Raw genomic sequence first — 18090 nt, 5'->3', positions numbered from 1 at the left:
GTCCATATGTTCTGAAATGGAAAAATCACCAAGATATGGTAAGTGGAAAAAGCAAGGTGCAGAATGGTGTGTGTAGTAAGATTACTTTAAGAACACACATAGAAGATGGATTGATAGCTATACTAGCATATAAACATTTTGCCCCAAAAGGAAACACAAAAGGCCTTTAACAATAAATGCTTTTGGAAAGAGTAACTGAATTATTATTTTTGTCCCATTTGGAGATACTTGGACTTGTAAGTTTTGTTTTCTTCTCCATGTTCACTGTTTTTTTTTTTTTTTTTTTTTAAGAAAAACATTTTATTAAATCTTGAAAAAAAACCTAATAGCTAGCATTTATTGAAGTTTCATAATGAGCAAGGGACTGTGCTAAGCATTTTGCATATAATAATTCATTATAGTCTCACACTTAATGATTAGCTCCATTTTGTAGGTAAGGCATTTGAGGCTCAGGTGAAATCACTTGCTTGAGGTCCCACAGCTAGGAAGTGGGGGAACTGCTATTTTAATTGCTTGGCCCCCTCAATTTGGAGCCCTTGGCTCTCAACTGCCAAGCTGTGCTCTTGTCACTAGTCTTTATATTCTCATTGCCTAATAAAAGTAAACTGGTGAACAACTGGAGTCTAATGAGATAATGTATGTGAAAATACTTTTCTAAGTATAGAGATGTTTGGAGAGGACAGGAGGAGCAGGAGGAGGGAGTTTAAATGGGGCAGGCCTGTCCACTGACCCCTAGACAGTTAGGATATTGGGTTTGGTTTAGTTTTGAGGAATGGATGATCAACAAATTTTTTTCTCCTTTAAAATATTATGAAATTATATTTATTCCTTCCCCCCTCCAAGAATACCTGATTACTGTTTTAAAATTAAAATGACACACGGAAATGAAAATCCTTTCACAATATCCTTCACTAATAATGAATGACTTTCAGGTTTTAATGGCTATATAACTATATGTTGCACCACTCCCACATATTTTACACAAATGGGGGCAACTACCTATTTGTCCCTGGTGGCTCAGTGGTAAAGAATCTGCCTGCAATGCAGAAAGCAAAGGAAACGCAGGTTCAGTCCCTGGGTTGGGAAGATCCCCTGGAGGAGGGCATGACAACCCACTCCAGTATTCTAGCCTATAGAATCCCATGGACAGAGGAGCCTGGTGGGCTACAAGTCCATAGGGTCGAAAAGAGTCAGACACAACAGAAGCGACTGAGCACACATGTATTTGTTTAGTATCTTGCTTTTTTTTCATCCTTACAATATATCTTGGCCATCTTTTCATATCAGCATTTACAAATATACTTTTCTCTTTTTAATAGCTGCACAGTATCCTATTTTTTGTGTATATACACATTATTTTTTAAATTATCTATTGAAGGATGTGTAAGTTACTTCCAATTGTTTACTTTCCTAAACACTGTAATGAATAACCTTCCTAAGAAAGTTTAGAAGGATCTTCAGGCTGTGTGACATTTGTCAACTCTGTAGTTGACAGTGACAATGACAGTGTCGATGAGAGTGACCCAAACAGACTCTGCACCGAAGGGAGGAGTATGTTTCCTTGAGTAGAGGAACAATTCTCTACAATACTGTAGCCAACAAGTTCAGAGATATTAGAGTTGTCAACAGGTGAAGCCACCTTAGCAAGAGGGCCACCCTGTTTTGACAGTTTAGTAACAGCAGAGACTTGAGGCAATTGCTCAGCACTGATTGTGAGATCAGAAGAGGAATTTCCCTGTTACAAGCAGGGCTGGGGAAGGGCTCTGGGTCCCCCCACCCCCAGACTGTCTGGAAACAGACAAGGATGGGCAGCAGAGCTCCAAATCAGGCAACAGCACGTGTGAAAACAGCAGTGATTTATGAGGAAACTCATAATTCACAGACCAAACCTCTTCCAGCAGAGGGCAGTGCCTCAGATATCAGGCGGGACTCGGGCCAGCTGGAGCCAGAGCTGGAGACTTCGCGGGACAGATTACACCAGCCCTAGGCTGAGAAGAAACTGAACTGAACTGTCCTTTGGATACTGTAAGTGACATTGGGGAGTACTGGAGAGACATATCAGGACTTCACACTAATTTACTTGTTTTCTAATATCTAACAATTGGGGCTTGGTAATCTCTTTTTATACAGTTGGGCCATTAGGGCTTGCAAGGGGGGTTTGAGGTCATTTTTAACTCCACTGGCTACTTACTCTTTCAGGTTTCTGGGTGCATGCCCGAGTCAAAAAAGGAGTGACATGCCTAAAATATAATCTAGGCTTCTGAACCCGGGGCTCTGTGGATGTGACACAAAGTTTACAAATAGAAAGCAGAGGGAAAGATATGTAAGAAGTAATAATTTTATCTAAAAATAGAAACTTAGTGTGTTTAACCTTAGAGTCCTTTGATTTGAATTTCAAAGATTATGAAGGATGGTCATTAAAACAAACTTTAACTTGGGAGAGCCAGTCATGCAAATTGCTGTGCCTTACAAGATAATGAAAAGAGTTAGTCTGCTGGCCTAAACAATTGCCAATCCACGCTTCCCTGCTGCGTAGCGGTTGGAATCAAAAAAGAGGCAAAACTGAGTTAGAGTACCTTAATAAAGTCTACTTCTAATCCTGTTGTTTTTTTGAGCCTGGTGATAAAAAAGAAAGGAGCGACTCTGGCATTTGCTGGTGGAGACAAGGCAGATTTGCCAGGTGATAAAGTACCCTGTGTGCGTGTGTGTGTGTGTGTGTGTGTGTTCAATTATTTGTCAGCACGGCTAAAGAACACACACCACAGAGGAAATCAGAACCATTAGTGAAGTCGAAGGCTACTTGGCACTCGTTCCTTCGAAAAATACCAAGTGGAAGGAAGATCAGCAAAGAGAATCCACTTTCTTGGCTGTTTTATTTTCCCTGCCGCTTCTAGTCCAGGGATGTTTGGCTTGTGCTCCGGGTCGTCAGATCCGCCCCAAGCCAATCGACTCTTCAGGCCGGGCTGGGGTCCGCTGAGACGCGGAGGGGCTTCCGCGAGGTCGGGGTGGGACTGTCCGCAGCATCAGCAGCAGAAACAGCAGCTGCGGGCGACCGAGCGGAAAAAGGAGACTCCGGAGGTCCCAAGAGAGGCCCTTTGCCAAGGCCGTAGCCCCGACCCGAAACCGTCCCCGCCGTCTCGCCCAGCAGGGCGCGGCCCCAGCGCCACCCGGCTCGCCCCAGAGAGGTGGGACTTTCCCCACCGGAAGTGATCCTGTCCAGTCTCGGGGAACTGGGGCACCTCAACCAGTGTGTCAGGGAAACCCTTCCGGGTGTGTGCTGGGGGGGGGGGTGGGGGGGTGAGGAAAAAAAAGAGGTGGGTTCGCTTGGAGTCCCAGCGGCCGTCGCCGCCGGACGGCCCCCGCCCCTTTCCCCTCTGCGAGCGGTAGCGCAGGGGAGGCGGTGAGACCGAGGAACCGGCCTCTCGCCATGGCCTTGGCGTGACAGAGTTTCCCGGGTGGCCGGGCGGGTGCGGACGGCAGGGTAAGAGGCGGCGGTGGCGGCCGGGTCCGGGTGGGAGCCGCGGGAGGCGGCCGGCCGGGCTGCCCGGCTGGGGCGGGGGTCAGGCTGGTAACCCGCGCCTTCTCCCCCGCTTCACAGGCCAGACGACACCCGCGGGAGCCGCGGCCCAGAGACCCGCCCGGGCGACAGCGACTGGAGCGGAGCCCACAGGCCCGGGCCGGCTAGGCGGCGCGAGCAGGAAGCGGGGTCCCTGGGCCCCTTTGTGTGAAGGGCGAAGGAGGGGTGCGGGGCAGCCCCCGGCCGCGGGCTCCTTGGACGCCTGTCTTCCCGCGGGGGTCCCCGTCGGTCCTGCGGCGTCACCCCCCCCCACCTCCCTTCGCGGGGCGCGTCTCGCCTCCCCCCGCCCTCCTCCGGGCTGCTCAGGGCTCGCCCTTTCCCCACGCCCCCTGCCTGGGCTTCAGTTCCTATAGGAAGGGCATTACCATCCCATCCCCACCCACCCCGACACTTCGCTCTTTCCCCTCCCCCTCCTTTAACTTCCTCTTCTTCCCCCGTCGGGCCCTCGGCTCCTCTGCACTCTCCTCCCGGGTTCGCAGATTTCCGCCCACCTTCCGCCTCTCCGAGCCGCGCCGCAGCGAGCGGGGTGTTATTTTTCCCTCCCTTTGGTAGGAGTTGGTGAAGGTGAGACTCAATGAGGGAATACAAGGTAGTGGTGTTAGGGAGCGGAGGGGTTGGCAAATCCGCCCTGACTGTGCAGTTTGTCACTGGGACTTTCATTGAGAAATATGACCCCACCATTGAAGATTTCTACCGCAAAGAGATCGAAGTGGACTCTTCCCCCTCCGTGCTGGAAATTCTGGACACCGCAGGAACTGAGCAGTTTGCTTCCATGAGAGATCTCTACATCAAAAACGGCCAAGGTTTCATCCTGGTTTACAGTCTGGTTAATCAACAGTCTTTTCAGGTAACCAAACCAAGTCTTAAGATTTGTAAGAAGGGGGTGTGGTAATCCTACATTTACTTCTGGTTTGCTTGCACCGTGCGTAAATGACTGTTTTGCTTTTGAAAGTTGGACATGGCGCATTTTTGAGGTTACTCCTGGCACGGAAAAGTATCCAGTTGTTACTGTAGAGAAGACTAAAGTCGCAACCGTCAACAAATGTTTTAAAGTTATTTTTAAGTGAAAGAGAAGTGAAAAAAGAAATGTCAGCTTGTGTATGTTTAGCCTGGACTATAGCCTTCTGAAGTTGCTTGTTCAAGTCCACAAGCCTTCGTTAAGGTACTCAGGCAAACAACATTTAAAAGATAATCTCGGGCAAATAGAGCACTTTGTAGGGAAAATTATTTGGAAACGATTATCTGTTCCACAGATAAATTCCTCTGCGTCTGCTTCGCCCTCCCCCTTTTTGTTCTCACCCAAGTCTCTCAACCAGATTTCTAAATCTTAGGGCTACAAGATGATGAACTCAAGACCTGCCTTCTAGGTACTCTACTTACTTGGAGCGTGTGAAGGGAAGTTAGTAATTGAAAAGACTAGTATCTAAAATTAATAACAAACAAAAATCTAGAATGACTCTCTCTCTTTTTTTTTTTTTTCAGTTCAGCCAAATTGATTCTGATAACATTGACTATATAGAAAATATGTGGATCTGGGAACACGGAACAAGTGCAGATTTTTAACCCCCGGCTAGGTGGTGGTCCAGTTTCTCTGGAAAGATCTGTCGTGTCCTTCACTGGGAGACAGACTGGAGGTTTAACATTATTTTAAGAGATGCAATAAATGTTGCTATTTATTCCTTGAAAATAAATAACCTCATATTGACCCATTATATTGACTTTCATTGATTTAGGAAATGGATATTTTTTTTTCCTGCATTTAAAGGTATGCACTTAATGTTGCTTACTTAAGAGACATTAAGTGCTTTAGCCAAGCCATTGTGCTAATTTCACTTTTCTTAGTATTTTATCTTAAAATGAACTTTCCCAGTGACCTGATGTAGCAACTTCAGGGTTTCTTTTTTCTTTTAAAGATAAGTAATGGGTACATTAATCAAAGTTGCTGTGACCAGACTAAAGTTCATTTTATGCAGACTTAAATTCCAAAGCACAACTGTTACAAAAGCATTTTTCTCCAGAAAGTACCAATGTGCTAAAGGTGCTATTTGACAGACGTTTTCTTTCTACAGGATCCTTGGGACATTTGTTATTCTATTAGCTGACTCTCTTCAGGCTGGCAGTCTTTTGAAGGGTTTTTCATAAGATATCCATTATAGCTACTTCTTTTATACACATACATAGGGAATGAAAAACTTCCATTATTTCAGTAGAGACTTAAAACTCTTTTAAACCCAAATGCCATCAGTTTGGATTCTCGGCTGAACTTGTTTCTATAAGGACACAGGGGAAAGAAGCTTAACTGAGAAGACTGAATTGATACGTGATCCAACAAAATTGTTGCAACTATCAGCTGTATGTTTTTGTAAATTTTCAGTCCCTTCTTTTTCCTTCATCCTGCATGTAAATTCTGTGTGCTGTAACTGTTCAGATTAAGCACATGTGTTATATTTAAGTCAAACTTTTCAAGCTATTTACAAAAAATTTCAAGAAGTGCAATGTATTGGTAAATTACACTAACTATACAATTATTACATTGTCTTAAATCGATACTACCCCTTGAAAATTGACCCTCCTAGAGAATTGCTAAGGCTCTTATCTTTTGCAATTAGTTGTAATTACTTAGAAAAAGTAATATATACGAGGGAGAAAATTCACATAATATACCCGAACATAGGCAAAGGAAAATTTGACTTCTTCCGGCCCAAATCTGTCCCCCTCCTCGGCATTGTCCCTCCCAGGAGCTGCTCACTAGTGTACAGTAACTTCTAATACTGAAGGGTATTTTAAGGATCAAGGCATACCATTACATTTAAAACGAAATACTGAAGTGTGTTTGGTCTTCTAGGCACAAGGCTGTGTTTTTCTTCCCACCTAAAACACTTTCTCTCAAGTGCTCTTGCTAAATGGCTAGGAATGCATAGATGCTGCAATCCTGTGCTGGGGTAACAGGTGTTACCAGGAGTGATGACAAGCTGGCATGTTTAAGGACATGGCCAAACACCCTTTTGGATTCATCATATTTGGGGATTTGCTTTTGAAATCAGTGTCGACTGAGGGAAAGAAGTGACTAAATGAGGCCTAAAGTTATTGTTCAACCTACATTTTATATTCTTGACAAATCCAGCAGGAGGGCCTGTGGAAAATATCTATTCCTACTTCAATGGAGAAAGTGACATTTTCTCCATTTGGGTGTGTGGTTTTATTGTGGATTCAGCTTTCTCTACTCACTGAAGGATGACTTCTTGGGATATTGCAATATTTCTTTTATGGTTATGCAAACAGCGTAATTTTTTTCTTTCTCTTTGTGATTGTTTACATAGGATATCAAGCCAATGAGAGATCAAATTGTCAGAGTGAAGAGATATGAAAAAGTCCCACTGATCCTAGTAGGAAATAAAGTGGATCTGGAACCAGAAAGAGAGGTTATGTCTTCAGAAGGCAGAGCTCTGGCTCAAGAATGGGGCTGTCCTTTCATGGAGACATCGGCAAAAAGTAAATCAATGGTGGATGAACTTTTTGCTGAGATCGTCAGGCAAATGAACTATTCTTCCCTACCCGAGAAGCAAGATCAATGTTGTACAACTTGCGTTGTCCAGTAAAAAATAAAAAGATAACCTCAATCATGGCCATACCGAGCAGGTTAGTTGTTGATGGAACCTTATGTTTTTGATCAAGTATAACAAAAAGCTTAATATTAATACATGTGGTACCTTAAATTTCTTTATTTTTGAAACAAAACATTTCCATTAGCACAAAATAATCAACATTCAATATAGATAATTAAAAGAGAGACAGATCAGTAAAATGAAGGTAAGAAACTGTCTGTACTCCCAGTACCAAGATTCGTTTTTTAAAGTGAGTTTACTGTTCTCTCTCTGATCTGTAACATTCCTTTGGGGTGGGGTGAGTTAAAAGATAATTTTCCCTGTTTGGGTGATTTAGCATTCAAAGTGCGTGGGAGAACATCCAGTAATAACTTGAGAAGATGATTAGTTTTGTGTTTTCTGTGCTTTTCTATCATGAGCTGGAGAGCTGCTTTAATTGAAATCATCAATTTACTAATCACCCAAGTGCTAGATTTAGCAGAACGATCATTTAATCAAGTTCATATGTATGTTGCACTGGAGAGACTTAAGCGACCTCTGATAATAACAAACTACAATGCCACAGCGTACCTTGACTCATTATGAATAACATGGTCCAGATGAGAGACCGGTGAGATCATCTGCAGTGTGTTTAGAATGGACAACTCCAAGCCCAGGAAACACTTACATTCAGCTTAATAAATAATGGAGTTAATAAGAACAATGGCAAAATCATCAAACCTCTCATTGGGCTAAATAACTTAAAAAAGGTGTTTTTTAAATGAATGCAGTTTTTGAAAAGTAAGGTTCTATAAAACTTACCGATCATTTAAAATAAGATAACTTTATTCATATCACGATCTTTTCATCTAGATTGTAATTAGGCAGATAGTCTCACTTAGGCAATAATACCTAGATAATAAGATAAGACAACCAATATCCTGGATGACTGAGAAACTGCAGAAAATGCCAGACTAGCCAGACAATATCAGGAATGGAATTGATTGTTTTGAGCCAAGACTGACCTCAAGTCTAAGAGGCAGTGTTGCAAATGGCAACAGCCATTTCAGATCACACAAATGATTCCTAATCAAAGGTCTGGCTTTATATGTGCTCCCTGGAGAAAAGACTAACGGTCCCTAATTTATTTTTTCAGACAAGATTTCCTGTCAGCTAGTGTCATCTTTGAAAATGAAGGATGACAACGGTGCTTTATTATTCAAAATGCTTTCACTCATCAACTTTTGAGCATACCAGAATGTGATGAAAACACATTTGTTGTCTTATACCTAGCTCCATCTGTTATCATATGGTGTCACTCTGCAGACTGTAGCCCAGTGTATGTTTTGTTGATAACATCATACTTGCAATATAGTTTTTTGAGGCAGTATGTAGGTGACTGAGTCCAGTGTTCTTGTTTCCACATTGTCTCTTCTTAAATCTCAAGCCAGCTTCAAGTTCGAACAAGTTGTGTGTGGTGTTGCATCTTTACCATTATGCTCTACTTCTCTGACATTTTTAACCAGGCAAATAACATGTTGTATGCATTTTAGTTTTATCATCTTTATAAAAAATTAACCAGCTCCTGCAAAACATTCCCAATTTTTCCCCCATAATTATTGCAGACAGCTATTGGAAGGAAACAATAAAATGGATTTCATACATGTGGAGGGCCACTGTCTTAGTCAAGTTGGCAAATGAATGATGTATAAAGCTATGTTTAAAGCTTTCTTATTCTGAGTTATTTCTGAGTTTATTTTATTTTGCAGCTTTTGTGATCTAAATTACTTTTAATCTGTTTAATTACCTACAGGAATAATTAAATAGACTTCTTCATATCTCAAGCAAACTATGTTTGTATTTGTTAACTAAAGTACTAAAATCAGAAAATAGTAGTATCAATAATTGCTTCTTTTATAATAATGGATTAAGTTGCCTGGGTAGTTTTTGTTTGTTTTTTATAAGCGGAATACACAATTAAAGGTGTGAGCCTTGAAATCTAATCAGCTGGATTTCTAAAAATGTTACAGGGTGTCCCCTGACCAAGATCTTTTAGAACAAAACACTATATGCAGTGCAGTTTTTTGCTATCAAACATGATTGAACTGATGTGGTTAGGTTATCTGTAATCAGAGGTCCATAAAGTTTGTTCTTGCTTACTCTTTATTTTTAAAAAGTAGGTGATGGATTCTGAGTCCTGTAGCTTGAGTCACAGAGCTCTGAGGTCCATCAGTCCCAGATCTAGATGGAAGATAAACTTGGACAAGTAAAGGTGATTTGAGAAATGTTTGTCCTTAATGTTTAGAAGAGAACCTTGTCCACATTAGAGATAGTAAGACTCAGATAAGGCAGAAGGACTGTGATTGTTGTAAATAGTTTTCTCTTTAATTGAAAGGGAAAGTTTATTAATGCTCTAAGAATTACTTCTGATAATACCTCACATTTATTTCTTATCACCCTTCAATTGGAGTCACCAGTCTCCTGCCCAACACCTGTTTATCTGCACGTCTCCCAGGATGGTTTCCCCACCTTTCACCCTCCCATTGGCAGTAATCTCAGTGTAAGTTTGGAAGCAGTGCCAGATTCCTTACGTGCTGCTTTCATGGCTGCTTTCCTTACTGACCTGAGGAGCCTGCCATCAAGTGCTTTGAAGGACTTCATTACTGTGATACAGTGTTGCAGCCTTATCTTGATTTTGTTAACTATATCGTAGCTCCTTTCTATTGATGTAAAGAGTTAACATTTGGCTGTTGTGATATACTGTTGTTGAGAATGATTAGTGTTTTCTTAACCATCTTATAATACTATAACAGAAGTAAATCACAGTGCTGTGGGGGTTTAGGGAATGGAGAGACCAAAGTTAGAGCAGGTTGCTCAACATTCAGGGTTCTTTGTTGTAGGAAGCATTGCATTCTGTGCATTGCAGAATGTTTAGTAGCATCCTTGGCCTCTACCTATCAGATGCCAGGAGTATTTCCTCCATCCCTCTGTTGTGGTGAACAGAAATATTTCCAGACATCGCCAAGTATCTCCTGGAGGGCAAAATTGCCCTGGTTAAGAAGCACTGATTTAGAGGAACTGGGAAGCAGTAGCATTTCAGTTAGGCCTTGAAGAATGGGTAGGATTTGAGTAGATGGGGGAAGGGTAGAGGCGCTTTCAAAACAGAAGGAATGCAAAAGAGAAGCAAAATAATATCCTAAAAATGTTCTGTTAATTCCCTGAAAAGTGGGAAGTAAAGTTACTCCTAAAATGTGAGCTTTTGGTAAATACTGGCATATAGGGTTTTTTGTGTTTTTTTTAAGATTATTTTTTCAAGGATCCCTATATCTCAGTCCAGTATTGACAGAAGTTACTGTTTTGTTTTGTTTTTTTATTAAAAAAAAACAGGAATATAAAAAGGTGTTCTTCACTACAGTTAGAAGGTCTCCTGCAGGATTTTATCGTATTTTTCTCTGTATTATGAACAGGTTCTCCCAACGAGAGTAAGTGGTGCATAAGAGTACCAAACACCAGGAATCAAACTGAAAGAACAAAGATCATTATTTATGTCGGCCTCAGTTCATTATATATGTCAGCCAGAAGAAAAAGGGAGATTCTTGATTCAAGACTAGCACATCATTTCACGTGGCAGCAGAATGCCCAGGATGTTAACAAAGGCTCCTGAAAGGCTGAACCATCTATGAATGTCATTTTAGTCTAGCTGGCCTTACTATTTCTAAACACAGTGAAATCAATTAGCATTTCCAGCTGTTTAAAATAAGTGTGTGGAATCAGAATTGTTTCAAATCTTTTTTCTACCTTTTAATTAGATATGACATGCTGGGGATTTAGCAGACGTGAGGGGGACATCATGAAAATTAAATCACATTGTATACTTAAAATGCTGGCATTTTCATGTCCAAGTTAAGTATTAATCATATTAGTAAAACACCAGGGTGGAATTCTGTTGCTGAAGTTACAGTTTCAGATAGATACTTCCTCCCCGCACCCCCACATCTTGCATGTCACTGTAGAGAAAATACCTAAGCTTATCTAAATGCTTATCTAAATGCTTGTTTGTCATCCAACTCACATAATGAGCCAAAATGGAGCCTGTAACATGGCAGCCGTGGGGGAGTGTGTACTAGGGTACACACAGACCTGCAGTGGACCTGGGGTAAAGGAGAGAAGAGAGTTGCCTCGTCCTTTCTGCCCTCTACTTCTCCCAGACCTTCACTGACATTTACAGGGCTCATGGTTTGGGACTGTTCAGAGTGGATAGGTGCCTAGTTAGACCTGTTCTAGGTGTCGAGGTGTCTGGTGACTAGAATGACTGTATATCTGTTCCTGCTTTGTTTCCTTTTAACCTCAAGATTAGGCTTTTATTGCAGAATGAAATGCATTTGAGCCATTCACTTTTACTCTTTTACCTCTATATCTTAGAATGAACCATCAGTAGAATTAACAAAAATTGCATCATGGAGTTGGAGAATTGCCACTGAGGACGTATTCTAGCCATACTTCAGGAAAGATTCTCCTCGTGGGATTACTTCACAGTGGAATTCTAAAATCCAGAAGATAACTATAACCAAGAAAAACTTAAATCCTGTCAGCTGTTGGAAAAATTTATCCTACTAAAAACATACTCCCAAATTCCTTTGATTAGCCACAGTCTTAGGAATATAGGATTCAGAAAAAGCAATTTAGGGTGGAAGGGAACAGTCCCCTACCTGTTTAATTCAAAGTTAGCACCTGGGATCAGATCATTGGGCTTACATTGCTGCTTATTGTCAGTGGGCATGGTCATATTATTTGAAATCTCAGAATTGAATTCATCATATTAATTTAAACTTAGAGATTTTAGGTCTAGGATGTAAGAAAAATAGTTTTTTCTTTCTACCCTGGGTTTACTGTCAATTTTCAGGGTGCATGTTCTCCTTGAAGCACAGGTCCCCTTTCATTTGCATATTCTATGCCATAGGTTCAGCTTCTGCTCTCTGTGTTTGACCCTAGTTCTCTCACTTCACCCCCTAAGAAGCTTCATCAGTGTTACTCGTTACAGTGGAGAAACAAACAAGATATTTAACAGAAATATTAACTGTCAACAGAATTCTAGCCTAGTGCTTTGTTAATATAACTAATATTTAAATGGGATACGAACATGCCAAGTAAAAAATGTGAAGCAAAATGTAGTTTTTAAAAAGCTCCTTTGGTTAAGTCCCCAGAATATCATATGTATAAAACTGGAAAAAATTAAAATTGATTATGAGTACACATTTATTTTTGCTAAAAAGAGTGGTAGTAAATACCACTGTATTTAGAAATGCTAAATCCAGCTAAGCTAAAAAGACACTCATAAACTGCTAAGCCTTTCAGGAGCCTTTGTTAATATCCCAGGCATTCTGCTGCCACGTGAAATGATGTGTTGGTCTTGAATCAGGAGTCTCCCTTTTTCTTCATGCTGACATAAATAATGATCTTTGTTCTGTCAGCTCTATGTTTGCTATTCTCGTGTACCGATTTACCCCACTTGGGAGACCCTATTTCATAATTTCCTGAGCAAAAGGTTTGGACTGTTTGGGATTTCTTTTTTTTTTTTTCTTTCCTCTCTCTCTTTCATAACAAAATCTAATTAGAAGAAAGTGGAAAAGTGAAACCAGTCAAGCAAGAATTTGAGCAGAAGCCTCCACAGTTCAGATTTGTTGCATGTCTGGCTGGAAAGTTGAGAGTGAGGACAAGGATCACTTGTGTTCTATCTCACAAGCAGCAAGTTATACTTCTGCAGTGTGTCTAGATGTGATATCCTGAGAGTTAAAAAGTATGACTTTGACCAGCTGCCTTCAAAGCTTCTGGAATGTTTTTTAAATGAATGAGAGTTTTGGTACACTGGAAAGTTTGCTTTCACAGTATGGAGCAGTAACATTTGCGTTCTGTGTACTTCTAATCTTAGAAGGACTGTCGTTTTTCTCTTAATGCATGCTTTTACCTCAGGATTTATTACTGCAGAGCATTAAAATGTAACACTCTCTTGAAAAGTAGTAGGTATTAATACTTTTAATAGTATGCCTTGTATTAATATTGTTGAATCTGACCTGGGATTTATTTGTGTCTCTTGATTTCACTGGAGTATTCTCATCCTATGGAATGTGGGTAGACCAAATGTTAACCAGGTTTTTAGAGAGTGAGAAATATCACATATATCGCCTTTTATTTAATGTAGATTATGGTTAATAAGCTGATTTGTATTCTTAGTGTTTATTTTGGCTAGAAATAATTACTATTTCCTCAATTTTATTTCAGAGAATACCTGAATTATTAAATCATCCAAGTCTTCCCTATTTGAGACATATTCATATTTGAAAATCCCCAACTCTTTGTAATTGCTTATTTTGAAAAGTGTGGATTAAAATTTATAGTCAACTTATTAATTCATATTAATTGAGGAAAGTCCAGTTTGAATTACTGAAAAATCCTCACAATGAATTACATATAGAATGAAATACTGTTGTGTTCAAATAGGTATAAAAATGCAAATGGATTTCAAAATAAAAATATAAAGGTCTTTAATTTGGATATCAAAGACATAATCCTGTTCCTCTAGAAATTTAAACATAGTTGAGAAATGAAAAATTACCTGACATTGACACACAAAGTGCTTTCACATAGTGCCTTATGTGATATTTATTACCACAACCCTGTCAGGAAAGAATTTTATCCTTATTTTCATGATGAGCAAACTGACTTTCCTAAGCTTAAATAACCAATGTCCTGATTAACAACTTCTTTTAATGCAAAAATTTTTTGAACTTTTGCATATTATCAAGTTAGTTTATAATCACTATACATTTAATACTATTTCCCATTAAAAATATGAAAAGATCAAAGTAGAAGTAACATTCGCCACTTTTATTCTATTAACATCTTTTAAACATGTAAGAATTTAAATATTGTATACTTTATTCAACAAAGTACGTATTTCATCCAATGCATCATTATAGTCTTGCTATAATTTACTGACTCTTGAACTGCAGAAGATTATTTTTACTTAAATTTATGAGGAACACAGTGAAATTCCACTTTACGATTTTGGTACCACTTGCATGTGTATAGAGATCTGTTGTCAGTGTTCTCATTTTAAACTGTAATCTATATTTCTGCATTTTTATGATATTTTTATCTTAATTGCAGATAAAACTCAGAGGAAATTTGCACAGATGCTGCTTTGGAGAACTTTACAACCTGGGTTGCAGAACTGAGCCTTGGTAAACCTGTCTCTATTACAGCATGTTGCCATACATCTGATTAAGTGCATAAGGTCTTTGGCCTTCAAGATCCATTGACCTTAAACAGGATTGCTTAGCACGTTTACCATATGTTTAAAATCTGTTCTTTATCAATCAGTCCTTTTGTAGCTTTCTAAGTTCTTAATGATGGCTAATACGCAAGAATTAATTTTTAATATTTTAATTGATTTCTTTAATCAGTTTCTCAACTTGTATTTATTAAATACTCAAGCTCAGTATTACCTACTCAATGCCTTTTAAAAGAAAGTTATAATGGAGAAAAAAATTGAGCCTTAAACAAATGGTTACTTCTGTATATTACCTCGCACCAGTGCTTCATTCTATTTGTAAAATCTTTCTCCTTTAAGTGATTGGTTAATACTTTCAGACTTTGTTTACGTGTGGCAGTGTTGTAAAAAGAAACTAAAGATCACATTTTACCTGTGTGGATGGACTATCCCTTTTCTTCAAGTGCAGTTTGTGATGTGTTTTTGTGTTAACATGTTCTGAAACTTATGGTTGATATTTGAAATTGACTGTAGCGCATTTAGCTTAAGAGTTAAGCATTTGATTCCATTAGGTTTTCACATGTGTTAATCTCATTTACAGCATCAAATTGCAGCAGTAACATTTTCCTTTCTGTGAAGTTCTAAATTTAGTTATGACCTACTTAGCAATGCCTTTGAAAAGGGATATTGTATCCATGGTAAATTAATTGTATACCTAAACAGAGATAGCTCAGCTTTGCCTGTCAGGCTTGTAAGTGACATCTAGTAGACTTCTGCACATGTAAAATTAAATTCAAATAAAATCATATACACTTTGTAGTTCTTAATATTTGTCTTTTTGAATAATAGTTTAAAACAATATTTGTTAAAGTTTTCTTGCACTATCACAATTGCTTTTTAGTTATTTCTCAAGAAGCATGTTTGTAGTAGAGACAAAAATCTGTGTAACAGGAGGGAAGATAGCGCCAAGTCTCTGGGCGTTTTTTTCCTTTGTTTTTGTTTATTCTTTTTGCAAATGTGCTTCTAATAGCCATTGCCTTCCATGTTGTTTACCTAATCAGCACATTTTGTCTGAATACTTGAACATTTAACAATAACACAGGTATAGAAACAGAAAGTAAACTTATAGAGAGTAATCTTGTGATTCAGTTCTAACATCATGACAATGAGCGCTTTTTCTAGCAATGATTTTAAAATTTTGTAAGTTTGACAGTATTTTGTTGTTGGGTTTTTACTTGGTTTTAGTTGTGTGCTTTTAATTCGCAGAAGTTAGTAACTGCAGCTCACCTACTGCACCAAAGTTCTCGATTTTAGGAGCCCAGCTTTAGTCATTTGAACATGCTTCTAAATAAAACAAAACAAAGAAACCAAAACCAGACTTTTGATCTATAATAATAGCTCAATAACTTTGTCAAGGAAAGCTCTAATATATGCAGTGATGGTTTTTGGAAGGGTGTGGCAATTTTAAATTTATATTGTGTGTGATGTTCAGATAAAGTGATATCTACATTCATGTGATTTATTGGTCAGTATGACCATTAATTATTGTGTAGAAATTAATTAAACTTTGTTTTCCTTTTTTAAAATCGTGTTGCATTTGATTCCTGATCGAATTCCCTCAAAGTGGACTCTTGATCTTAGATTTTGAATTTTATGGTGAGATTGTAAGGGTGGAGGCAATTGAAACTTAGTTATTTATAAACTGCTTGAAATGAATACCTAATTTAAGTTTGCACTTTAATACCAAACTTAAAACCAAAAGCTCAGTTCAAAGTAGGTTAAGTGATTGTGGTTCATTTTTATTAGCTTTTGTGAAATTCTAAAGGAATCAAATAATTCATGATGATTTAAATTTTCTGCAGACGGATTTTTTTTTTTTTAATGCAGTGTTTCTTTCCTATGGATAGTTCTTGTTCTCTCGCTCTCTTGCTCTGTCACTGACCTCAGCAGCAAATTTAACTTGAATTCACTTAGGATCACAGGAGTCAGGGGAAAGTGATTTAAAGGTGATTTCTCCAGCACATTTTAAGAAAAGGGACCAAAAGTTATTTTAGCTTCCTCAATAGATTGCATGTCAAGTTGCTTATTAGGATAATAAATTAAATGCAATATATGTCTTGTCTTTACTATGGCATCTGTTTAGGAGTTGTTCAAATCACTGCAGTAGGGCTCGGCAAATAAAATCATGTAACCTATTATCATGGATCTAATGTACTGTAACTTTATCAATGAAAGTTAAAAAATCTCGAATAACAAGTACAAACATTGAACAATGACCTATAAATATTTGTAAAAGTAAAATTTTTCCAATAGATTTCATTCTTGTCATTTTGTAAGACGACCCTGCAGTCCACATATTTGTAACTTTTTTAATAAAATAGACATCTGTATTACTGAAGTTGGTTTCTTGAATTATTTGATGTATCACTGCTTGTTATTTGCTAACTTGTAAATCTTTTTCATAACATTTTTTAAACTTTTGATAAAAAGTCATTACTTTTTATCAAAATGATAATGTGTATTGCAGTACATATTTAAACAAGTTAAATGTCCCCCTGTGTTCTTAGTCACCATTCTGGCATATGTGGGAAAAAACTGAGCTATATCCTAAAATGTAATATTTAATCAATTGAATAACTTATAAATAAATTAGAAATTCAAAATAATGGGTAAAAAAGAATAATGACATCCCATATGGAGAAAGTGGCCCAGCTGCAAATCTATTGGCTGGGAATTGTCCATGTGTAGGAGATTCCAGACAGTATTATGCATTATAATTAAATTCTGAAATAATAAGTTAAAATCCAACACAATTATCACTTTGTTTTATCCAGTGAAAGGTTTTTGCCAGTCATTTTTAATTCACTGCTTTACTCAATATTTTTAAATTGTTGAACTAAATAGTTGTTTTAATCTCAACTTTTTTTAAAGCCACAATGTTTTCTTCAAGTTGGACAGTTCTGTATGTCCAAATATATTATGAACTGGCTTTTTAAAAATTGTAATAATTGACAGGTTTATATACCTGTGTCATAACATACAGAAGATATTTTATTGTTTATTACCATCGATTATCAGTCTTTAGTTGGGCTCTAAATACCCCATATATGTCATACTAGATGCTGTCAAGTCCAAAAGCCCGTTGTTTTTTTTTTTTTTTTTTAAAGGGCTCTCATGACTTCAGGGCCCTCCCCCTTTTTTTTCCGCTGAAGGAGTAGCATCGCTCATCCAGCAAGGTCAACATTTTTAACTAAGTGAACAACAGAGAGAGGAGAGGATGGAACAGGGTGAGTGCCTGATGACCAGTATCAGTAGGGTACTCAGTCACAGTCAGGTCACCTTTATGTCACCAACTTTCCTGCCCTTTTCATATACTTACCCAGGGAGAAGATTCATCCTTCAGGATATAATGGCTTGAAGTCAAGAGCCAAGGCTATAAGATTTCTCATTCAGATTTAAAACAGGGCAGTTTTTCTAGATTCCATATATATGCGTTAATATACAGTATTTGTTTTCTGACTTACTTCATTCTGTATAACAGGCTCTAGATTCATCCACCTCACTAGAACTGACTCAAATGCATTCCTTTTTATGGTTGAATAATATTCCATTGTATATATTTACCAGCAATCTAGAAAAACGGTATATACAATGAACCT

The 18090-nt window shown here is 38.5% G+C and overlaps 1 protein-coding gene across 4 annotated transcripts; it reads left to right on the top strand.

Annotated features, from left to right (window-relative positions):
* The first annotated feature begins 1969 nt into the window (after window positions 1–1969).
* Window positions 1970–16829, top strand: RAP2C (RAP2C, member of RAS oncogene family). Of its 4 annotated transcripts, XM_059883384.1 has the most exons (5): window positions 1970–2025; window positions 2616–2680; window positions 3599–4424; window positions 6898–7216; window positions 14329–16829. In XM_059883384.1, exons 3-4 carry the CDS (start codon window positions 4152–4154, stop codon window positions 7174–7176), a joined length of 552 nt encoding a protein of 183 aa, XP_059739367.1. In that variant the 5' UTR covers window positions 1970–2025; window positions 2616–2680; window positions 3599–4151; the 3' UTR covers window positions 7177–7216; window positions 14329–16829. The 4 variants fall into 4 exon arrangements, with proteins under 4 accessions (XP_059739367.1, XP_005227570.1, XP_005227569.1 ...); XM_005227513.5 differs by lacking the exon at window positions 2616–2680; XM_005227512.5 differs by lacking the exons at window positions 1970–2025; window positions 2616–2680 and adding an exon at window positions 3377–3481.
* Window positions 16830–18090: the final 1261 nt, after the last annotated feature.

Source organism: Bos taurus, chromosome X (genome assembly GCF_002263795.3).
Source record: "Bos taurus isolate L1 Dominette 01449 registration number 42190680 breed Hereford chromosome X, ARS-UCD2.0, whole genome shotgun sequence".
NCBI lineage: Eukaryota > Metazoa > Chordata > Mammalia > Artiodactyla > Bovidae > Bos > Bos taurus.
Note: the sequence above shows the minus strand (reverse complement) of the source record. Positions and strands in the feature narration are given on the sequence as shown.